Raw genomic sequence first — 25,056 nt, 5'->3', positions numbered from 1 at the left:
GCGTCTGTGGATGCCCTGCCCACCCCAGGCTCCACCCCCAATCTCCAGGAATTCCCAACCTTGTGTTGGCAACCCTGTGGTTGAATCTTGTCTCCCCTCCTTTCTGAGCTTCTCAGGGGCATGTGCCTGAGACAGAGCCAGGCAGTTCTGATACAGCCAGGCAGTTCAGCATAATAAAGTTATGTCAGTATTTATGTTTAATAGCCAGTCTTGTTCAGTTTGTCTTGACTCCCCCTAATTATTCTCCTGTTTGTGACATCTGGTCAGAAGCTTTTCAGCACACAGCAAAATGAGTTAATCTCAGCAAGCCCTTTGGGGGAAATGATGGTAATTCAAATGAATATGCTCCTTTGATCCTTCTCCCCCCCCCCACCTCCGCGCCCTACACATTTGAATACTTTCTTTTATAATATGAGATAAGATAGATCCGTGGTGGTGAACCTTTGGCACTCCAGATGTTATGGACTACAATTCCCACCAGCCCCTTCCAGCATGGCCAATTGGCCATGCTGGCAGGGGCTGATGGGAATTGTAGTCCAAAACATCTGGAGTGCCAAAGGTTCGCCACCACTGAGATAGATGATATTAGGAAATGTGACTGCTGCCTGGTTTTGATAGGGCAGGGGCTGAGGTGTGGGGCCCAGAGGGATCTCACAGCCCTGAATTTTGGTGATCACATCTGGAATAGAGCAGTGGTGGTTCCTGGGTTTTTTTGAAAATGCCATTCCTTAGGGCTCAGCCCAGCTCCACTGTTCATTGTCAGAGTCTGGGGCTGCTTTGGCTTTGCAAAACAAGGCCAAATGGATATGATGGTTGGAGAAAATGCTCATTATTGCTCTGCTGGCAAACAACCCTCCCAGCCACTTTTCCAGATCTGTGTTTCTCTTGCAAAGGAAAGCCTGAGACCGAGGGGGGGGGGGACAACAGCTGGGGGGAAGGCCAGTGGTACAGGAGGAATGAGTTAAACCACCTTTTGTAATCTTGGAGTGGCTCCGTAATTATCCCCACTGTGGCAGTTGTATCAAGAGACACCTTTTGGTAGTCAGTAACCTTTTATCTCACCTATGATTAACTGTCAGCCCCATGGCATCACTTGTTACACAACCACATAAGAACATAAGAACATAAGAACAAGCCAGTTGGATCAGACCAGAGTCCATCTAGTCCAGCTCTCTGCTACTCACAGTGGCCCGCCAGGTGCCTTTGGGAGCTCACGTGCAGGAGGTGAAAGCAATGGCCTTCTGCTGCTGCTGCTCCCGAGCACCTGGACTGTTAAGGCATTTGCAGTCTCAGATCAAAGAGGATCAAGATTGGTAGCCATAAATTGACTTCTCCTCCATAAATCGGTCGAAGCCCCTTTTAAAACTATCCAGGTTAGTGGCCATCACCACCTCCTGTGGCAGCATATTCCAAACACCAATCACACATTGCGTGAAGAATCCTTTTATTAGTCCTAATTCTTCCCCCCAGCATTTTCAATGTATGCCCCCTGGTTCTAGTATTGTGAGAAAGAGAAAAAAAATTCTCTCTCTCAACATTTTCTACCCCATGCATAATTTTATAGACTTCAATCATATCCCCCCTCAGACGTTTCCTCTCCAAACTAAAGAGTCCCAAACGCTGCAGCCTCTCCTCATAAGGAAGGTGCTCCAGTCCCTCAATCATCCTCGTTGCCCTTCTCTGCACTTTTTCAATCTCTTCAATATCCTTTTTGAGATGTGGCGACCAGAACTGGACATAGTACTCCAAGTGTGCTCGCACCACGGCTTTATATAAGGGCATGACAATCTTTGCAGTTTTATTCTCAATTCCTTTCCTAATTATCCCCAGCATAGAGTTTGCCTTTTTCACAGCTGCCATGCCACTTTCCTGCCCATGTCATCACTTGTTACATAACCACTTGTCCATCACCTGCAAACTGGTGGAGATATTCCTCCTGTTGAAGAGGGGCAAGCTTGTTTTCTGCTATCTCAGAGACTAGGACATGGAGTAATGGATTCAAGGTGCAGGAAAAGAGATTCCACCTAAATATCAGGAAGAACTGTCTGACTGTCAGAGATGTTTGACAGTGGAATTCACTGCCTTGGAGAGTGGTGGAGTCTCCTTCTTTGGAGGTTTCTTAACAGAGGCTGGATGAACATTTGTTGGGAGTGCTTTGCTTGTGTGTTCCTGCATGGCAGGGGGTTCGGCTTGATGGCCCTTGTGGTCTCTTCCAACTCTATGATTCTATGACTGTAGTTTGTTTTGCTTCATTTTCTTACTTTTCCACGAAGGCGTTTTCCCCACAGACAAAATATCTTGGGATAGACCTGGGATCATATATCCCAAGGTGTTTTTATCTGGGTGTCATCCTTTGCACGGCTGCCCGTCAGTGCGTTCAGGCCGGGAGAAAGAACTCCAATGAATTATGCACGAGCCCCCGGTTTATTTTCATTTTCCACGTGAACGTTTGACTTTACGTCATTTGCATCATTTACATAGTTTGTGTACATTTACGTAGTTGACATAGATTCCGTTTTTGCAATATTCTGATTGGCTGCAGCTAAGGGACGGTGAAAGCAAGCGGCGAAGCCAGAACCATAAACTGGCCCGTCTCCCGCAGTGTTTGCATGGGAGCAGGATCAGCGCAGGCTTTCAAAAGAACCACCAATTTCATCATTTTTTGAAAAATGCAGGATAAGGCAAATCCCATGGGGTGGCCCCAAGTTAGGCCCAAAAACCATGTGGAAGCCACGCCCAGAATATTTTGTCAATGGGGAAAATGCCCAAGAGTAGGAGGAACGCATGGGGCGGGGAGGGGATCTGGCATCTTGTCATGTCCCATCCACTTGAGGTGGGGGGAAATTAGGGAGGGATAGGGAGGGGGGAGGGGGCCCTGGTTGCTTTCTCTTGAGTTTTACATTGTGTTCAGTTCTTTGCACTGGGCTGCTTCTTGTCGCCGCACATGTTTTCCATGTATCTTTGCACAGGAGCTGCCTCCATAGAACTGGCTTCTACACATTTTTTCCCCCTGATGGATAATTGCTCATCCTGGTAACAGGTTGGTTGTGTTACTCATTTGCCATTCTAGAGGAAGCCCTAAGCACCCCCTTGCAAGTGAATTCTCCTGTGGAATTAGTGTTGCTTGAGACATTTTTGGGGGGGGAGGAATTGAGTGGAGCTAGAGGCTGCCTTCTTACATTTGCCTGTGGAAGCTCAGGGAAAAAAGCTGTTTTGTCAGTGCGTGGGATGCGGCTCCAATCAAGAGCATCTGAATGAGCAGCCTTTGATAATTCTAGCTTGCTGATCCTTTTACTTTGCCCAATGTCCACATGCCTTTTGCTCTGCACTGATCAATAGAACTTGTGCTGTCTGAATCAAATTAAAAAAGGTGCAAATAGATTTGGCATTTCCTAATGTTTTGCTGGTCGTAGTATTGCTATTTTGATTGGACTCTTGTGTGTCCTAGTTCAGTAGTTTTGAAACTAAGTTCCAAGGATCCCTGGGATTCTTTGATGAGAATATCACTAATAATTACAAGTGCTTGGCTGCTAGTTTCCTGAACTTCCTCTGCAGTGTATACCTACAAAGGAACTTAGTAGCTGGTATGATGCATGTCCAAAAAATTCCTGGAGCAATAAAAAGAATGCTCCGAATAGAATGCTCCATTTTGCAATGCTCAGGAGATCCATGATGAGTGGCTGAGAACTTTTTAGAAGATGGATGGGAAATACTTTCCCAAGGGGTGAAGGTTTGAACCTCACTGCTGTGATGGATATCCCTTTGATTTTGCTGCTTTATTTGACCCTACAGTTGCTGCTAACATTTCAGAGGGGAGGGTGTCCCTTGTCTCCTAAGCTGCCAGCTGGCAAAGGAAGAAATGTCCTGCCCTTTACTAGAGCCAGAATGTGTGGAAATGAGCTGTTGAAGATTTTTGGGGGCATAGCGGTAAATAGCATCCCATTGATAAAGGGACAAGACATATTTCTCCAGATCGCTTTGTAGCTGTATTCCTAAATTGTTTCCTGATTTCATTTAATGTGTATTGAAAGGAATCCTCATTGGGCAGAACATCTAAGAAATTTCAAGGAAATATAACAGATTACAATTATTGTAGCCGCAGCCCCTCCCGGGGGGGGGGGAGGGCATTTAGGACCATCAATATATCTAAATTAGGGCCATCAATGTATCTAATTTGAATCAGATCTTTCTACAAACCTGAAAAATGCCCCAAGTTTGCAGAAAAATCTTTTTTTAAGAAAAAAAAGTACAATAGGAGGTTAAAAACCCCAAATGGTAAAGAGAACACCTGTAGCTTTAAGGAAAATATTCCCTTCAACATTTCCAACATTCTAGGCTGGGTTTCTGTGAGTGAAAGGCAGAGGGAGGGGGCAGGGTTTTTCCTGGAGCCATTTTGGCCTGGCTTGGCCACAATCATGCGACTTGCATGAATCAACCAGGCCCATCTGCTTGCTGCAGTTCAGCAGCAGCAGCAGCAACCTCATGAAAGCCCGTGTCATGTAGCCATTGGAGCTTCCAACTAGGTCCTCAAGCCCCCATTTTGCCATGATAGCTCACTGGGTGACTTAGCTCAGTTACTCATTCTCAGCCTAACATGCCTGATAGGACAGGGGCAGATTAGCCAAAAAGATATCACTCCCCCACCCCCACCCCCGCCCCTGGCATGGGCCAGTCTTCTGAGGCATGAGTGGATCCTGGCCCACCCGAGTTGAGCACAAGATGGCGGAGGTGCCTTCTAATGTGCCCAGTACCCAAAGGAGGTGGTCTGTGACTCAGCCAGCCTGAATCCCATGTGATATGAAGCAAGGGAGATGGCAGTGCCTGGCCAACTGGCTAGGACCGTGGTGGCGAACCTTTGGCACTCCAGATGTTATGGACTACAATTCCCATCAGCCCCTTCCAGCATGGCCAATTGGCCATGGTGGCGAACCTTTGGCACTCCAGATGTTATGGACTACAATTCCCATCAGCCCCTTCCAGCATGGCCAATTGGCCATGGTGGTGATCCTTTGGCACTCCAGATGTTATGGACTACAATTCCCATCAGCCCCTTCCAGCTGGAAGGGGCTGATGGGAATTGTAGTCCATAACATCTGGAGTGCCAAAGGTTCGCCACCACTGGGCTAGGAGGACTGTTCCTTCCATCCTCCTGACACCTTCCCCCCTTTGAGAGGGCAGAGTTAGACCCACAGCCTCTTGGGGGGGGAGGAATCAGGGTAGGCTGCGGGAGGGGCACTTCTCTAGGGTTTTAGTCCACCCTGTCCTAAAGATAAAATGGGGGAGAGAATGAAGTAAGCTGCTTTTAGTTCCCCTTTGGGGAGAAAGATTGGGTATACATGAAGTAAATGATAATGCTGAAGAAAGGTGGGCATATCAAAGGTAGGTTGCTTGTTGGGTGGGAAGAAGAGAAGAAATTGGGGAAAGCTTAAGGATATTTGGGTTGCCAGGAAGGAAGAAATGGTGTTGATTGGAAGATACAGGGTGCTTCTTGCAGGTTCCCCACTGTGCAGTGGGCCCGGCCCGGCACCATGCAACTGGACCATATTTCCCAGGAATGCAGTCAAAAAGGAGGAGAAAATGAGGTGGCGGGGAGAGAGATAAAAGTAGGTTGGCTGGTGGGTGGCTGGGAAGGAAAGAAGGAAACAGGAAAGGGTCTGTGGGGGCTTTCAGGAGTAAGAAAGAGGAAATCATTGAGGTGGGTTCTTGTGGGTTCCCTCATGGGCATCTTTTTTTAAGAGAATGTTGAGCTTATATTTTTGGGTCCATAAATTATCATTAGTTTGTTTTTATTAACATCTTTGATAGGGAAGAGCTGGCTGTGTGCGTTTGCAGAAGTTTTAATTGCTGTGTGAAATATTCCCCAGTGGATTCAGGGGTAAAAAGGCTTTGCAGTGGTCACGTGTCTCCTGTTGATTGCCGGCATTTTACCTACCTATTGGCAGTATTCCCCCCCCCCCCCAGAAATTCTGTTTGCATGAAACTAAAATTAGCATTCTAAACATGTAAAATTAATGATAAACAATTACATAAAGCAGCTTTGCCACAGAAATCCAAACAGGCTCAACCTGCTGTCGTCATTAAAAATGACTTTTACCTGTTTTAAGGGAGATAAAGTAAAAAAGGCCAAATTAATATTCCCAGTCAGGCCATTCTGATGTTTTGTGGGCTGCTGCAGAGAAGACTCTGCTTCTTTGGAAATCAACAGCTATATGCAATTGTATTTGCACCAGATTTCTTTATCGGCTAATGCAAAAACTCTGATATCAGCAGAGGCCTCGTTGTTGCAAGAGTCTGACATAAATTTTTCAATACATTTCTCAAAGAGCTCTGCACTTACTGGTGGTTCCTGGCCTGAAAGCTACCCAGCTGTTCTCAACCAGAGCCAGAGCTTTTTTGGTTCTAGCCCCCGTCTGATGGAACACCCTGTTAAGTGTTACATGGGCCCAGAGGTGTAGCTAGGGGAAATGGAGCCTGGTGCAAAATCGGGGGTTTACCCCCAATGTTCGTTTGTGGTTTTTGTATTTTAAGTGTTTTTTTCAGTTTTGGCCTTTAGGGGGCGTAGTTTTTTAGGCTAGCAGCATCAAAATATCAGGGTATCTTTAGGAGACTCTCCTGATGATACCTCCCAGGTTTGGTGAAGTTTGGTTAAGGGGGTCCAAAGTTATGGACCCTCGAAAGGGTAGCCCCATCTCCTATTAGCACCCATTGGAAACAATGGGAGATGGGGGCACCCCATTTGTGAGTCCATAACTTTGGACCCCCCAAACCAAACTACACCAATCCTGGCTGGTATCAGCAGGAGACTATCCTAATGATACCACCTAAATTTAGTGAAGTTTGGTTCACGGGGTCCAAAGTTATGGACCTTCAAAGGGTAGCCCCATCTACTATTAGCATCCATTGAAAACAATGGGGGATGGGGCACCTTCTTTGGGGGTCCATAACTTTGGACCCCCTGAGCCAAACTTCACCAAACGTGGTTGGTATCAGCAGGAGCATCACCAGACAATATCCTGAAATTTTGGTGCCGCTATTTTAAAAACTGCCCCCTGCTGGCCGACGAAGTAAAACACTAAAATATCAAAAATACATTTTTGCTGCCCCCCACCAGGCGCGCAGCCGGTGTGATGCGCACCCTCCTTTCCCGTGGTAGCTGCGCCACTGCATGGGCCCTGCAGTACTTGCCACAATCTCACAGGGTCTGTCAGGCAAAGCTGTTCCACCGGGCCTGCAGTTGAGGACTGCAGCATTACCCAATTACCTGGCCACTCTTTTCCTTTCCCAATTTCCCATTCCCTTTTTTTTATTTCCTTGTGTGGTATGAATGGTTCTGGTTTTATGGAGGATTATTGTTGTAATTTTAGATCTTCAATGCTTTATTCTCCCTTGGCTGATATTAATGGCACTCGGACACAGATGAGAGTACACTGTTTATTGATGTTATTGTTTTATTGTAACTGTCAGTTGTAAGCCACCCTGAGCCCCTATAGAGAAGGGTGGCCTATAAGATAGATAAATAAATAAATAATAACTTTTGTAAAGCGAAGAATCATGGTTCAGGGGCTTGGCCAACAGAATAGCCCCATATTGTCAGACAAAATGAAAGAGTCCAAAGTCAAGTTAAAGATCAGGTAGCCAGAAGGTAGCCAGAAAGTCCACATCACATGGCAGAAGGGTCAAGCCTGAAGGGAATCTATAAGCTGAGCGGAAATTCATGGTTAAATAGATAAGAGTCAGGAACCCTGAGAAACACAACTAGCACAGCCTTCACACTACAGACAAGCTGCTCAGTCTGAAGGGCAGCCGGTTGTACCTCCAGACTAGATCTAATGGCTCCATTAGTCATCTGGTGAGCTCTGCTCTCTTTGGGGAGCATCATGAAGAAGGGGCAACGGAGATTGAACTTTGGAAAGCAAGCGGATGATACTCAGCTGTTCTTCTCAGTTCCACCTGCATCTAGTGCTGGTGGCTGTCATGAACTGGATGAAGGTCAATTAATTGAAGTTGAATCATAATAGAGGTGCTCTGGGTGTGTTAGAGCTTGGATTTTATCAGGGTTTTTATTGTAACCCACCCTATTTTAAAGGGTGGGAAATTAATTGAAATCATCATCATCATCATCATCATCCTCTGGCATTAATTGAAGTGAGGAACAGGAATTTACTGAAAAGTCAGTGAACCAAACAGCGGTACAGAAAAAGTGATTAAAATGAGGACCAAAAGCTGGCACAACAAAGCATTGCACAACCAATTTCTGGAGAAGATCAAGGACAAGATGGACAATGAAAAGAACTGGCTGTGGTTAACAGCTGGAACTTTGAGAAAGGAAGCTTAGTCACTGATTTTAGCTGCTCAAGGGCAGGTCATTAGGACAAATACGATCAAGGCTAGAATCGAAAAATCCTCAGGTGATGCAAAGTGCTGATTGTTCAAGGAAGCTGACGAAACTGTACATCATAGACTCAACTGCTGCAAAAAGATTGCCCAGGCTGAGTACAATCTATGAAATTAATGTGCTACATCCAAAACAATATATGATTCACAAACACGCGTGGCGCATAGGCGCTGGCTCAAGCAATTTATATTACCTGTTAGTTTCTTGTAAAGTATGCCAAATTGTTGACTATTAGACTTATCAAACTATTATATCTCCATAACTCATATATATCTCCACTTTAAATCCAATTCATGCAACAATTTATTACAACCTTCTCTCAAGTCCATAATCATGTATTTGTTAAATCAACAATGTCCATAATCTTGTAAATATTATTGCGTCAATGTCACCCGTTGTGACTGTAATACAAGTTCATGACAATTAATGAAAATCCTGAATTGGTGGCTTAAATTACTTATAAATACTGTCCCAATTCAAGGGCAGTCAAATTTCTCATCATTTTCAGTTGTATATATTTCAATCCACTCCGTTGTAATATTTACAAGATTATGGACATTGTTGATTTAACAAATACATGAATTGGATTTAAAGTGGAGATATATATGTGTTATGGAGATATAATAGTTTGGTAAGTAATAGCCAACAATTTGGCATACTTTGGCATACTTTACAAGAAACTAACAGGTAATATAAATTGCTTGAGCCAGCGCCTATGTGCCACGCGTGTTTGTGAACCAGGCTGAGTACTGTCAGAGGCATAACTCATTGGCCAAGATGATCCACTCAAAATTATGTGAGAATTACAACCTCAAGACAGTTAAAAACTGGTGGGAACATAGCCCAGAGAAAGCCACAAAAAATGAGAATGTTAAAATCTTGTGGACATTTGAATCTAAACAGACACTGTGTTGGAGTTTAATGCACTGGACATCACCATGATTGAGGATCAGAATTGTCATAACCATGCCTGGGGACGGCAGGGTCGATGGAAAAGAACATGAGAAGGTCACTAAATAGCCTGATTTCAAAACTGAGATCCAGAAACTGTGGCACAAACCAGCTGAGGTCGTCCCAGTGGTAATTGGCACCCTCGGCACCATTCTGAAAATGCTAGGGCAGCACTTGACACATCTTCAAATTATCAAAATCAACATCTGTCAAATTCAAAAGGCATCCCTGAGGGGATCTGCACAAATATTACGCCGATACATTACAATGTATTGATACTATGTCCTAGGCCTCTGGGTGAGGCTCAAATTGTAATGAAAGACCAACCACCAGCTAAAGAACTGGCAGTTGTAATATTAAACAAAATTAAATTATCATCATCATCATCTCTGGGGTCTTACAAAACAAGGCTCCAGAGCTGCTGGCTTAGGGGTCTGGGTTCAAATCCTCATGATGCTGGACACTTATCCTGTTCAACGTGGACTGTTTTAGCGTGTGTCTCTCATTTCTCTTTGATACTGCCAGGCTTTCACAACAAAAGTAATGAGCATCACTGATCTCTTTCATCAACTTCCATGCATTAAAAATGTTACTCTGAAACCTCTTAGGTATGCATCTGCATGACCTGGCTATTAGACTTCTCTAAAATATCAGGAATGGATGGACTTTACATGAGTAAATCTTGACAAAGTGACGTTTTTGTGCTGTTGTGTTAAGACAGTAAAAGAAACACTATCTCTGCTGTGTTGCAGTAGACAATTTCTACCCAGTAATTTATCGCACTCCTCATTCTGCAGATGGGCCAATTGCCGTTCCATAGGTAATTTTTTGTTTGTTCTGTTGGTCTGCCTTGTGAATATGCTTGTCCTCATTTGAACAGTCAGCACTATGGATTTTGTTTAAAAAGTTCTTGCCTATGAGACTGTTCATATCAATTTTATATATGTGTTAGTATAGGTTGTGTACTTTGGGTGGCAAAGTTGGGTTCTTGGGTCTGTGAGGGAGAGTGTCTGCTTTATTAAGAACATAAGAACTAGCCTGCTGGATCAGACCAGAGTCCATCTAGTCCAGCACTCTGCTACTCGCAGTGGCCCACCAGGTGCCTTTGGGAGCTCACATGCAGGATGTGAAAGCAATGGCCTTCTGCTGCTGCTGCTGCTCCTGAGCACCTGGTCTGCTAAGGCATTTGCAATCTCAGATCAAAGAGGATCAAGATTGGTAGCCATAAATCGACTTCTCTTCCATAAATCTGTCCAAGCCCCTTTTAAAACTATCCAGGTTAGTGGCCATCACCACCTCCTGTGGCAGCATATTCCAAACACCAATCACACATTGCGTGTGATTTTATTAGTCCTAATTAGTCCTAATTCTTCTCCCCAGCATTTTCAATGAATTCCCCCTGGTTCCAGTATTGTGAGAAAGAGAGAAAAGAAAGGCTGCTGCTGTGTTTTGGTACAGCTGTCAGTGAACCTTGAATTGACTCCCAAGAAAGTGGTAGGGGAGGGTGCTTGTTTTTGAGAAATTGCTAGGGTTTGGGAATTCCTTATATGTGGCTGTGACTCAGCATTGAGAACTTGGCTCCCCCTTTGCACCCAGTCACTAGGAGGCAAGGATTGAATGCGACCTAAATCCGCTTCTCTGAATTCTTGTCCTTTCCCGTTAATCCCTTTCTTTGTTGATGATAAACCCGCAGCAGTGCCGCCATATGGCAGCAGATAGCAGACCTCTTGTAACCCTGGGATTTCTGCTTCATGGGCTGGCGGGGCTAGGGCATCTGCCGTGTGTCGGGTAGCACCATGAACGACCCTCCAGTTTAATGGGATGGCAAAGAAAGCTGACTCAAGAGATGTTGTGATTTCTTCCTGGACAAGACTGAAGATTTTCTTCCCTTTTTGCAATACTGAGAAAGAATGACTATCATTTAAACTATGGGACAAAAGTGAAAAAGAAGGCAACTGAAACAGTGCCAGTCTAACCGCCCGCCAGTTAATGGACTCACTGAAGGAAAGAGGATTTGTGACCCACTGAGCCGAATGGCTGTGAACAATCATATATTGCACCCTAGCAGATTCAACAGATGTCCGGTAGCACCTTCAAAAAGGAAGTCTGATGAAGTAAACTCTGACTAGCAAGTCTGTCTTTACGCTGGTGGACACCCATTTAGTTTTGCTACAATAAAGTAACTTGGCTACTTGTTTAGAAAGATTATCCTACCACATAACCCTACCTGGTGGAACAGGCTCCCTAGGGAGATCAGGGCCCTGCGGGGACCCACAAGGAGTTTCACATGGGGCCTGCATAAAACTGGACCCTGTTCCATGGGCATTTCAACCAACCCGGGTTAAAAAATACGTCTACCGGGTCATCTGGCCTCCTGTGGGCACAAGGGGGGGGAGGGGGGTAGCCAGACGCCATCCACATTTTTAATGGGTTCTGTTTTTATGTAATTGGTATTTAAATTATGTTTTAATGTATGTTTTAACCTGTTGTAAACTGCCCTGAGCCCTCAGGGGGAGGGCGGTATATAAAACTAATAATAAATAAAATAAATAAAATAAAATACTTGACCTACTTAAGTACATGCATATACCATTATTTGCTTAAAAATATAGACTATTATAATAATTAAAAGGAGGCACAGTTGATTAACATTAACATTTAAAATAATATTAAATATAATACAAAACAAAATTATAAAAATGCATATGTTATAGATTTTACAGTGTCTAAAACTGTCAGTTATTCCTTACCATGTGAAGATTTATAGTGCCCTGTAGGAGACTGGCTGCCCTCTCGCACAGATCTGCAGAAGGCTATTTAATAAAAAGGACATCCAAGCTGCAACTGAAGAGTCTGTTCTCAGTACTAGAATTCGGGTTAAGAACTTGGCCCGAATCTCAGTATAGAATGGGCAGAAAAATAAAATATGTGGGAGTGTTTCAATAGTCTCTGAATCACAAGGGCAGACTCTTTCTGCATCAGGTTCTCTCTGGGATCTTCCAGGGAGTAGGGCAGCTGGCATAGCATTAAAGCAAGCAAGGGCATAAGCTCTGCGCTTCCCCCGATTTTGTAAGAGGAAAAGATATTCAGCTATATGGCCTGGTATGCTTGGGATTCCCAGACTAATGGGGAGCATGTCTTCAGGCAGCATAAATAAGGTTTGGAGCCTCAATCTCCCACCCACCCCTCACCCCCAAAATCTGTGTTTTATCCTTCTGTAAGCATCAGAAGCAGAACAGGAATGAAAGGACTCAATAGATAGGCCATAAGTACTTAACCTACCAGATACATAACCTAGGCAGATGTTTGCTTTCCCAGTCAAGTAACGAAAGAGAAGGTTTGTTGAATGCTGATGCAACTGTCTTACAAAGGCTCCTTGGCTGCATTTGGATTCCAAGGCCTGAGTTTAAATTCTGCTTCTGCTTCTGAACTAAGGCCATACAGTAGCTGCCTAAGGGGTTTCTGAGAGACTGTTTTGTTTTTTTGCATTGGTTCTTGTTTGCTTCCAGTTAAGATTGCATTATGGGCGAGCCCTTTCCACAGGGATGTCAACGTGCACATCAGTCACAATGCCGTCTGTCAGATTTAATTGCCTCAGACACAACTTAGTCTTGCAAAACTAATCTGGTTTTAGCCAGATTAACCTGTTTACATTCCTATCTGAAACCCTGGGGGACTGAGTGGTGCCGTGACTACCCGCTCTTTAGTCGTGTCTTTTTGTTCCGGTTGGTTTCTGAGGAAATTAGAAATTAGCCTGAGCACATAAAGCTGAAGCATACAAAGTTGTGTGTGTGTGAAAATGTTTTCTTTCTTATTATGGTTATTAATTCATACATTCCAAGCAAAGTGGATGCTCTTATCTCTGATGTGTGAATTATGTGATGGAAATAAAGTCTGTCATCTGCAAACTTAAATGTTTGCTTTTAAATGATGAGTTGGACTGCATAGTAATCAATATGTCTGTTAACACTTTGGGTCCCTGATCCGAGTTCTCCATAACAGAAGCCAAATAACACTTGGAGTCTATTGGAAGGACGAATATGGGTTTTCTAGCCAATCACTTTTATTGCATACAGGCCCCGCCAAGGGTGGAGAGCCAACAGCAGGCTTTAAGCTACCACACAGTCCCCCTGTGACCCAAACAAGTAAAGAAACTTGAACTGGATGCTTTTACTGGGCTCTGGCTTTATCCCATGACCTCACTGTGGGCTGTGTTAAGAGGTCTAACCTCCGTGGCTTCAAAGCAGTTGCCTCCTTTGGCCAGAGCTGCTTGGAGATGGGACTGCCCAATCGAATTGTTCTCTAGACGTCCCTCAGACCCATGGAGGCTGTTTTGATAGGTGAAGTCCCAACACCTCAAAGGCCGCTTCCAGTCACTCCCTGTGGAGATTTTCACTTGTTTTATTACGGATTGTTACACTGTGTAGGTCAGGCCATTTAGTATGTATTGTTATATTATGCAGGCCAGGCAGTTTCTTCCCTGGCCTTTCGAGTGTGTGGTGGCATTAAGGGAGTGGAACAAAAATAGCCTACCGTGTGGCAACTGCCAGCAGTTTGCAACTGCTTGCAAGACACTCTTCTGTGGAGGCCTGTGAGCCTGCTGAGGCAACCCCCCTCTTGCTCCCAATCTAACCAGCCAAATTACAAGCAAGGTGGGAATGCCTCAGTTGACTTGTGCGTCTGATATACCCACTCAAGGCAGACTCACACACACACACACACACTCCGCTGCAGACTCCCAGTCCAGGCACCCTCACAGTTCTGGGGCCAGCTGAGGCAACCACCCATCCTCCCCCGGGCCATCCCTGGGGCAGGTCCTGGGCATATTTTCGGTTGCCACAATCTGTGGCCACCTGGGCCCCATCATAGAGGATCCTAAAGCCGTCTGTAAAGCCCTTTGGCAAGTATTTTGCAACTCCTCTGTTGGGATAAGCCTGCAGCTGGGGCACCAGAGAGCTGAGCCGGATGGGGGTGGCAGCTAGCTTCCCCAAACCTGGCCCAGCTAGAGAACTAAGAAGAGGTGGTGGTGGTTGAGCTGCCCAACACCAGTGGTGGGGTTCAAATGATTTAACAACTGGTTGTTTACAAGCACCATTTTAACAACCGGTTCTGCCAAAGTGGTGCAAACCTGCAGAATCCCACCACTGCCCGACCCCCCCTTGTCCCTCCTACCCCCCAGGTTGGTGGGTCAGCCTTCTCAAAAGGGCTGCTGGCTACCTCCCCCCCTTCCCATGTGAAAACCTGGGGTGCCGCTGCCACTTCTCTTGGTTAAATTCCCAACAGAGAAGCCAAGACTCATCCCTTTTAATAGGAAGGCAACGTTTTAAAGGGTCACTCTGAGGCTTGGCATAGGGGGGACAGTGACCATCCAGACCTGGTCATGGATAAGGTCCCAGCATGCAGTTATGTCATGGGATGTGCTTTTCCTAAAGCCTACATCATAATTAATGGCAGCAGCATCCCCTGCTGTGGATTGGGCCCGTAAGACATTATACAAACGGACTGCAAGATGCCAACCTCTGTTGGGGTAGGCAGCACAGATTAAGGCCTGGTACTGCCCATAACCCTGCATTCAGTTATCAAAGGTGCGCTCTGCCCCCTACCTTCTGGGTCGCTTGGCAGAACATTGTCCTGTAGCCCCATGGAACACGTTAGGTTTCAGGAGGGAAAAGATATCCCATATAATAGCCACCTAAAGCCCGCTCCCTAAGTTTGTGAGGTAGATGAGATCCAGGAGGGTCTCTGGCCTCACTTCCCCCAGAGTTGTGTGCCGTGTTGGCCCCTGGGGGTCAGGCCTGCTGTCAGAGATGGACCTTCCATGCCTGGCAGTGAGGCAACCCACGGACATCCTCTCCCCTTCTCCAATAAGAGCCACCAACGTGGGCAGCGTCCTCATCTGAAAAAGTCTCACCAGACGCCGAGCTGCCGGGGGATCGACGGCAAGAGCAGCAGCATGACCTCATGTGCATCTGGTGATGATTGCGAGCTCTGGCGGAAGCCTCGAACCCAGGGCCTGCTGATGGGCCGGGGATCTTGCCACTGTCTGAAGGACCCTCCCTCATTCCCAAGCTGGCATCCTGCTCCCTCACTGTGGAGCCCCCTCTTGATTTTTGCGGGGGGGGGGCGGGCCCATGCACTGTAAAAGCGGCATGAGAGTCCTGGCAATGCCCTGGAAGAAGACCTTGTTAGTGTTGTTCATGGGGGAATCTGGTGCTGCCATGTTGATGGGGGGCGGGCATCAGGAAACAGGCCAACCTGCCCCATGGGGTGCAGAGCTGGTTCCAGCTGTGAGCCCTCTGCCAGGAGGGGAGTAAGGGTTGGAACCCTCCCTGGCTGCTCATCCCCTTCGTGTTGGTGCGCGTGCGAGCCATGCCGTGCCGGGTAGGGGCTGGCCCAGGCATACTTACATGTCCATCTGCCCCACCGCTTGCCCCGTTACCAGTGGGCCCAAAGCCTACCCCCAGTGGGTGCTTGAGATGGGGCCTGTTGCTCCCATTCCCCCAGATGCTGCTGAAAAGCCTCCCAGCTGTTAGCTCGGTTGCTGGGGGCCAACCTGTAACTGGACACTGGGTGCCTGGGGCCCAAGCATCTTGGAGCTGGCTGATAGTTGCCAACTGATCTCATCCCCCAAGATCTCTTACTGGTGGCTGCTCACAAGAGCACCACTTGAGCCCAGAGGCCCTGAAAGCCTCGGCTGGTGCCCCTCCCCCCTTTCCGCCAGGGCTTGCACCGCAGGGTCCTATGCAGACTGCCCCTTGGATGCCGCCGGATTGGTCTTGCTTCGAGCTGGGGGGGCTCCCCCATCCCCACTAGATGGTCAAGCGGGCCCCGAGATTGCGTGTGGCACAGCCCTTGCTGCGTCAGTTGCGCTTCTGCTACCCTTGGTGCTGCTGCTGCCGCTTGCCCCTGCTCCTAAGGCGACAGACCAATTTCACTAGCAAGACAGAAGAGTGTCTTTCATCAAGGGAAAACCGTTTTCAATGGACGAAAGCCCTTCTGCTAGCACAACAAACCCACAAGATCCAGCAATATGCTCATTCACAATCCATTGCATATCTCTGTATGTATATGCTGCATGCCCCATCCCCTTCAGCTGAGGCTTATCAACAGAACATTGGGGAAAAACAAAACAAAAACAACCCCACGTTCCTTTAACGGCTTGGACACCTTGGATTTGAACTGTGTACTAACAACTCTCAGCAGGATTTGGAAGCATCCCACTCATCTGCAGCATCTAGTCATCCTTGTCTTTCATGCTGATGCACTGCTGTAGTCGATTTCTTTTGTCCTGTTTTATTTTGCAGGCGTTCCTGGTGAGAAATTTCTGCTAGGACACCAGCAAGCCATAGATTCGGCTATAAAAACCTCAGTGTGTTTTATTACATTAAGAACCATTTTATTTCATGAATCCCCTGATAATGAGAGGAAGTAAAAGTAGGCAGCTAATTGGACCCAGGGAGGAAAAAAGCATTTTCCCAAACACAATGAGCGTTTAGGTTCACTTCTCCTTTCTAAGTTAGTCAAGTGCTAAAGAAAAAAGGGCAGTTAAATTCTGAAGAGTGATCATAAATCATTCTGAAGCCAAATTGTTATTAGATATGTCTGAAACTGAAGACTTCTCAGTTGATAAAAGGGGACAACTCAGGTTTTATTTTCTACTATGAAGCTGTCATTTTCATTTTTCTCCCCAGTTTGAGACTAGATAGAACTTTAGAAAACTCCAAAGTGGCTACATTTTGAGTATGCTTATTGTGAAAGAAAATTGATGGCTAATTAATAATTTTTTTGTACCTTCTTAACATGCCTGGGTGAATGGATACAGAAACTATTGGCAGGAGCAGGGACTTGAAGAGTCAGGCCCTCCTTTTAGTTCTTGGGGGGAGAGGACAGACAGGATCATGTGTCATAACTCTGTCTGAAATCTCTGTTTCAAAAGTGCTTTTGGAAACTCATGTCTGATAGTTCAGTACTGTGCGGAGTTATGTTCTTCCAAAAATCTGACTTTTTAGAATTTAGGGCCCTCTTAGTTGCTTAGTTCTTTGGAAACGAGCTTCAAAGTGCATCTTTTAACACCAGCCAAAAATATTGGTTGAAAGGATCTTTGTAAATGAGCTGCTGTTCCTATAAATTGTTGGACACTTAAAATGTGGGAAACTGTTGAAATCCTAAATGAGGTAATTCTCTCTTCCTGCAAATTTTGCCTTCCATGAAACATCAACTGGTCCCTTGGGACTTTAAAGTACAGTAAGGGATCATGTTGCTGTGTGAGTGTGTGCGTGCGTGCGTGCGTGCATGCGTGCCATCAAGTTGCTTCTGACTCATGGCAAAGCCCATGAATCAGTGTTCTTCAAAACATCCTCTTGTTAACAACCTTGCTCAGATCTTGCAAAATGAGGGCCATGGCTTGCTTTATAGCGTCAGTCCATCTCATGTTGGGCCTTCCATAAGCATAAGCATAAGCATAAGCATTTTATTGTCATTGTGCACGCACAACGAAATTTACAGCAGCATTCCTCGATGCACACAATTTCAGACTCATACAATTTCAGACTCATGCAATTTCAGACTCATACATCATCATCCTCCACCCATCCCTACATAGCCCCAAATACATCAATATGAAGCAGCGGAGTTTAGCATAGCCACAGCTCTAGAGTAGAAGCTGTCTCTAAGCCTCTTTGTCCTAGTTCTGAGGGGTCCTCTGTATCGCAGTCACTGCCAAGCCAGATGGTAGCAGTTTAAAAAAGAGAGTGTGCTGGATGAGGACGGGTCCCTCTTAGAATATTTTGGGCTTTATTTAGACTTTCCGGCATTATAGGATTTCTTCCGTTGAGGTAGGAGAGGGCAGCCGAGTAATCCTTTGTGCAGTATTAACAGTCACCCCTTTGGAGCGCCTCTTTCCTATTCGGGCCACTTTCTGTGCAACTGGAGAACCATACACAGATGCAGTAGGTTAGGACGCTTCCTCTATAGCACAGCCAATTAAAAGGACACCAGAAGTTTTCCATCTAGTTGTTGCTTCCCTTAAAAGTCTCAGAAAAAAGCACAGTCTTTGCTGGGCTTTCTGCTAACCACCGCGGTAGTCTGTACTCCCCCAGGTCAAATCCTTCTTTAATCCATAGCATCAGGGAATTTAAAAAACTAGCCACCCGCCCACTTGGATCTCCATTTATAGTCAAGGGCTGAATTTCCTGAGTCATTCTCTATAGTCCACTATGAGCTCCTTTGTCTTGTTAGTGTTAAGAACCAGGTTATTTTCCCTGCACCATGAGAGCAGTCGGTCCACTTCATTCCGATAGGCAGACTCATCCCCTCCAGAGATGAGCCCCACCACCGTTGTGTCATCAGCAAATTTGATAATGGTGTTACCAGCAGAAAGGAGCAGCAGTGGACAAGGCAACTGGCCAGGAAGAGCAGAGTGACCTGCTGGTGTTCATTTTGGAGGGCTTTTCTCAAAGCCACATCTTTTAAAACAGTGTATTTTTAACAGGGGTTTGCAGGGGTTTTCTCTTTTTCTCCCTGTAAGGGTGCTAAGAGCTGAGACTGGTGGGGGTGGGGCTTAACAGGGGTTAACAGAGGTTACTCTTTGTCCTGGGCTGCTAAAGGTGGGGCTCCTGAGGTGAGTCATTCAGTCTTTAGTTCAGTCTCTGAATTGTATACTTCAGCGGCGCTGAAATTTCACGGCGCGCGCTAATTTCTTTCTTCTTTTTTTAAAAAATAAATAAATTCAATTAATTAATAACTGCGACTATTTTTTTGAGGGATAGTAGGTACAGATAGCCTGCAAAGGGGCACTGACTAAAAAGTTTAATATCTAAATATATAAACAAAAAACAGATATGAAGGCAGGAAGCCAGCAGGGGATGGGGCTTCCCAGTGTTTTGCAACTGAGTGTCACATGTATGACTATCTGCCACTGTGGGCCAGAAGTCAGGGGTGTGCCCTCGCTGTAATGAGCTCCTGGCATACAAGGAACGCAGGTCCGGTTTCTCTTGAAGCCAAGGTGGCAGACCTCGAGAAGCTGAGAGAGAGGCAGAGAGGGCAACAAACAAGGCTTTCAGGGACCCAGCAGCCGTGGGTTGGTCCCATCTCCTCCTAAGGTGACATCTCTTCAGATGTCATGGAGAATGAGAGTCTGGGTGACAGAGGGTGCTGAACAGTCTGCGGTGGGGGAAGATGTTCCCTTTAGATGGGACCCCTTCCTTAGTTGGTGGCCTCAGATATCCTCTCAAGCACTGAGGATACCCCTTTGGGGAGGTGGGGGCTCCTTGTAGTGGGTGATTCGATCATCAGGAATATAGAGAGAGTTGGGTTTGTGACAGGCGTGGGATGACCGCGATGGTGACTTTGCCTGCCTGGTGCGGTTAAGGTTGCCATGGATGTCACGCCACGCCTAGATAGGCTGTTAGACAGTGCTGGGGTGGAGTTGAAGCAGTTGTGGTCCACATTGGTACCAATGACATTGGGAAAGGTAGAAGCCGGGAGGTTCTGGAAGCTAAATTTAGGCTGCTAGGAAAAAGGTTAAAATCCAGGACCCCCAAGGTGGCATTCTCCTTGAAATGCTACTCCTGTCTCCATCGCCGCCAAGTAGGGCTTGAAAGCTAGGCAAGCCGGGAGATACAGGGTCTCAATGCTGGATGAGAAGGTGGTGCAAGGCAGAGGGTTTCAGATTTTGTCAGGAACTGGGGAACCTTTGGGAGCCAAGGCAGGCCTGGGTACAAAAGCGGGACGGCTTCATCTTAACCAAAGAGGGAACCAGGCTAAGGCTGGCGCTCAACATTAAAAAGGTGGCAGAACAGCTTTTAAACTGGATCCCCTGGCGGAAAGCCGGCTATGTGGAGCTGGAGGGTGACTTCGGTTCGAATACATGAGTCCATGGGGATGCAGACAGAGAAGGGAGGTTTTTTAAATCAAATCCACATACTAAGTGAAGGTTTAGCACAGCAAATGTGGATAAGGTGATAGTGTCTTTACCAAAAAGGCTAGGAGTGGGCAAAACCAATAACATAAATCCCAGGTTAGGGACAGAGACAGAGTATACAAGTGTCTCTATGCTAATAGTAGAAGCCATTCCGGACCTAAAAAATGGGGAGCTGGAGTACAGAGTTTTGAAGGAGGACATTGATATAGTGGGCATCACAGAGACATTACGGTGGAATGAGGGAGAACCAGTGGGATGCTGTTATCCCAGGTTAAGCCAGGCCTATTCCTACAGGAAGGATAGGACAGGGCGTATTGGGGGTGGAGTGGCTCTCTACATCAAAGTTAGAGCATAGTGGTCACATAAAATAGACAATCCAGGGGGAGCTGATTCCCCCACAGAAGCACTGTGGATATAAATACCAGGGGGGAAGGATAGTTTAACATTAGGAATATATTATCGTCCCCCTGACCAAAGCTCACAAGAGGATTCTGAGATGGAAAAAAAAGAAATTAGAGAGGCCAACAAAAGCAAAAATGTCGCGGGTAATGTATGCGATTTTAACTATCCCCATATAAACTGGAAAAATGTACGTTCAGGTCATAGTAAAGGGAGAACATTCCTGGATATGCTAAATGACTGTGGCTTAGGAGCAGATGGTTGTAGAACCAACCAGGGGAGATGTGTGATCCTAGATCTAATTCCTATGTGGGGACCCAGGACCCAGGCGCGGGAAGTCAGTGTTGTTGAGCGTCGATAGGGAACAGCGACCACAATGCCAAGTCAGATCTTCAGTATCTCTGCATGCGAACAAGTGACACCTACTAATGTAGTTACATTCGCCATCAGAAAGGGAAAATTCTCAAAGATGAGGGGGATAGTGCGCAGGAAGCTGGAAAGGGGAAAATCAAGAGAGTCAAAATGTCCAAGATGCTTGGAGGTTATTTAAAACACAGTCACAAAAGCTCAGCTGGAATGTGTTCCGGCAGGTTAGGGAAAGGCAGCGCCCAGTCCGAAAAGAAAGCCACCCTCATGGTTAACATCAGGGATCGCTGAGGAAATTATTAGGAAAAAAAAGATGTCTTTTAGAAAATGGAAGTCCAACTTAACTGATAAAGAATACCAGAGAGAACACAAATGGTGGCAAAAGAGAAGCCAAAGTTAGCTGTAAGTGGAGGCAAAAAAGGATTAATGAGGAACACATGGCTGTGAAACATCAAAACCAGCAACAACAAACAAGTTCTTCAAGTACATCAAAAAAAGCAGGAAGCCAGCAAGGGAAGCGGTAGGCCTGTTAGGATTGATCAAAGGAACAAAGGGTGTGCTAAAAAGATGACAGGGAGATTTCCGCAGAAAAGCTGAATGAATTCCCTTTGCATCTGTCTTCACTCCAAGAGGGAGGGTGGAGGGAAAAAATTCCTGCACCTGAAACCAAGCTTCTTAGGGAGGCTTAATCCGCAGGGAACTAACAAAAGATAGTGTGGTAGACAAGGAAGAAGTTCTGGCAGCCATTGATAAACTAAATGGCCACCAAATCCTCTGGCCCAGATTGCATTCTCAACTCCAAGAGTTCTTAAAGAGCTCAAGCATGAAATTAAGCTGATCTTCTCTAATTTTAATATGCAACTTTATCCTTGGAAAATCAGGCTCCATCCCTGAAGACTGGAAGATGGCCAATGTCACACCAATCTTTAAGAAAGGATCTAGGGGGGACCTCGAATACCATATACAGGCCAGTCAGTTTGACATCTGTTCCTGGTAAATTAGTGAGAATCTGTCATTAAAGATAAAATTATAAACATGTAGAAAAGCAAGACCTGCTGAGAAAGAGTCAGCATGGCTTTTGCAGAGGCAAAATCCTGTCTTTACTAAACTTACTAGAGTTCTTTGAGGATGTAAAACAGGCATGTGGATAAGGGGAACCAGTGGACATTGTCTACTTGATTTCCAAAAAGGCTTGTGACAAAGTTCCTCACCAGAGACTATTGGAGAAAAACTCAGCAATGAAGGAATAAGAGGGGAAGTCCTCCTATGGATTAAAAAAAAACTGGTTGAGAAACAGGAAGCAAAGAGTGGGTGTAAATGGAAATTCTCACAATGGAGAGATGTAGGAGTGGTGTCCCCCAAGGATCCGTGATATTGGGGACCATTGTGTGCTCTTTAACCTATTCATAAAATGACCTGGGAAGTAGGGTGGGTAGCTGGCTATGGCCAAGCTTCTGCAGATGATACCAAATTCATGTAGGGTGGTGAGAACCACAAAGGATTGCGAAGAGCTCCAAGCGGACCTTGATAAATTAGGTGAGTGGGCTAAGAAATGGCAAATGCAGTTCAATGTAGCAAAATGCAAAGTGATGCACATAGGGACAAAAAATCCAAACTTCACATACATGCTACAGGGGTCAGTGCTATCAGTCACAGACCAGGAAAGGGGTTTGGGCGTCTTAGTTGATAGTTCCATGGGAATGTCAACTCAATGCATGGCAGCTGTGAAAAAGGCAAACTCTGCTGGGGATAATTAGGAAAGGAGTTGATAATAAAACCGCAAGGATTGTCGTGCCCTTATATAAAGCTGCCAGGTGCCTTAATCGCATCTTGAGTACTGTGTTCAGTTCTGGTCAGCCACATCTCAAAAAAAGGATACTGAAGAGATAGGAAAAAAGTGCAGAGAAGGGCTTAACCGAGGATGATTGAGGGACTGCAGCAACCTTCCCTTGCATGAGGAAAGGCTGCAGCTGTTTGGGACTCTTTAGCTCTTTGGAGAGGAGATCGCCTGAGGGGGGGATATGATTGAAATCTATAAAATTATGCATGGGGTAGAAAATGTTGACAGAGAGAAATTTTTCTCTCTTTCTGCCACAATACTAGAACCAGGGGGGCATCTATTGAAATCGCTGGGGAAGAATTAGAACTAATAAAAGGAAACACTCCCCTTCACGCCAACGCGGTGATTGGTGTTTGGAATTATGCTGCCACAGGAGGTGGTGATGGCCACTAACCTGGATAGCTTTAAAAGGGGCTTGGACAGATTTATGGAGGAGAAGTCGATTTATGGCTACCAATCTTGATCCTCTTTGATCTGAGATTGCAAATGCCTTAACAGTCCAGGTGCTCGGGAGCAACAGCCACAGAAGGCCATTGCTTTCACATCCTACATGTGAACTCCCAAAGGCACCTGGTGGGCCACTGCGAGTAGCAGAGAGCTGGACTAGATGGACTCTGGTCTGATCCAGCTGGCTTGTTCTTATGTTCTTATGTTCTTATGTTACTATGATAGACAGGATAGACAGGAGTACAATAAAGGGTGAACAGTAAAGGGCTCAACACACAGCCCTGTGGCGTTCCCATATTTAGAGTAAGAACTGAGGAAACCCGATTTCCCAGTCTAACCCTCTGGGAACGTCCAGACAAGAAGTCCCTAATCCACAAACAGATTGAATGTGAGAGTCCAAGATCCACAAGTTTTGTCACCAGTCTTTGTGGCGAGATTGTATTAAATGCGGAACTAAAGTCCGCAAAGAGCATTCGCACATAATTCCCCTGCTGTTCCATTTTTCCTAGCATGATTGTCTTTTCTAGTGACTCATAATGTGATCAAAGTACGGCATTTTAGCTTTTATGGACAGTTCAGGATTGATTTGCTCTAAGAGCTTGCTAACATTTTTAGTCCCTTACTTCCTAGTCTAAAAATTAGTGCTGCCAAGCAAATTGTCTTTGTTAACATTGGACTAAAATGAAGGTTACTTGAGATTAAGTTGGTTTGCTCTGCTTACATTTGGACCTCCTTTTAGTTCAACAGTATTAGTTGCCACAGAGATGTTGCTTATCTGTACAAGCAAATTTATATCACGTCAAAATACTATATTGCCTTCTTATGCCTCTGCATTTTACAGCTGCACTCCAATTCCGACAAAGGTGATGGATCGGTCAAATACATCCTTACTGGAGAAGGCGCTGGGATTATATTTATTATTGATGACACTACGGGGGACATCCATTCAACCAAGAGCCTAGATCGAGAGAAGAAGACACACTACGTGCTGCATGCCCAGGCGATTGACAGACGGACAAACAAGCCGCTTGAGCCTGAATCAGAGTTTATTATCAAAGTACAAGACATCAATGACAACGCTCCCAAATTCACGGACGGACCGTACACGGTCACTGTGCCAGAGATGTCTGATATGGGTAAGAAAAAGAACGCAGAAGTTACACTGGGGCATTTTTAATGGGCGGTTATTTTGGTTTCCATTTTGACTGATGGTCAAAAGGTAATGACATTTTTGTGTTTGCTTACCATTGTGATGGGTGGGATGTACGACACTGGAAAGATTCTGAGGGAAGGCATGAAGTGAATGACAGCCATTTCAATATGTTGGAAGATGCAAAGGGATGTGCTCAGGGACACCTCTGGAATGCAGTTCAAACTGCCTGGAGATCCCAGCCATTGAGAATGACGTCTGTTGTTATCTGTGTCACCCTGGGATTCCTTGGCTACTCTGAAATGCGTTCCTGAAATCCTGAGAAATGACTGCTGCGCGTGTGGAAGGATTGAGATATTGCTAAAATCCTTCTGCTTCCTCCAGTATTTTTTACCAAAAACTTGTTCTTTTGTGCAGTGTTGTGCTTTCTCCTGTAGGAGTAAATGCCTACCACTGAAAGTCTGCTAATGTCAGGGATGGCACTCAACTGATTGATCCCCAGCTCCAGACGGGTGGTGGTATCTGAGATGCCGCCCTGTCAATGTAACTGCTTTTAGATATGTGCGCTTTGCTTGCTAATTGTTACT

At 45.7% G+C, this 25,056-nt stretch overlaps 1 protein-coding gene across 4 annotated transcripts in view; it reads left to right on the top strand.

Annotated features, from left to right (window-relative positions):
- CDH18 (cadherin 18) overlaps window positions 1–25,056 on the top strand; it is an 883,209-nt gene that overhangs the window by 661,553 nt on the left and 196,600 nt on the right. For all 4 annotated transcript variants that reach the window (XM_048508491.1, XM_048508490.1, XM_048508492.1 and 1 more), the window contains one exon: window positions 24,161–24,455. In XM_048508491.1, the coding sequence (XP_048364448.1) occupies window positions 24,161–24,455 (295 nt within the window). The remainder of the gene's footprint in view (window positions 1–24,160; window positions 24,456–25,056) is intronic.

Source organism: Sphaerodactylus townsendi, linkage group LG09 (assembly GCF_021028975.2).
Source record: "Sphaerodactylus townsendi isolate TG3544 linkage group LG09, MPM_Stown_v2.3, whole genome shotgun sequence".
Lineage (NCBI taxonomy): Eukaryota > Metazoa > Chordata > Lepidosauria > Squamata > Sphaerodactylidae > Sphaerodactylus > Sphaerodactylus townsendi.
Note: the sequence above shows the minus strand (reverse complement) of the source record. Positions and strands in the feature narration are given on the sequence as shown.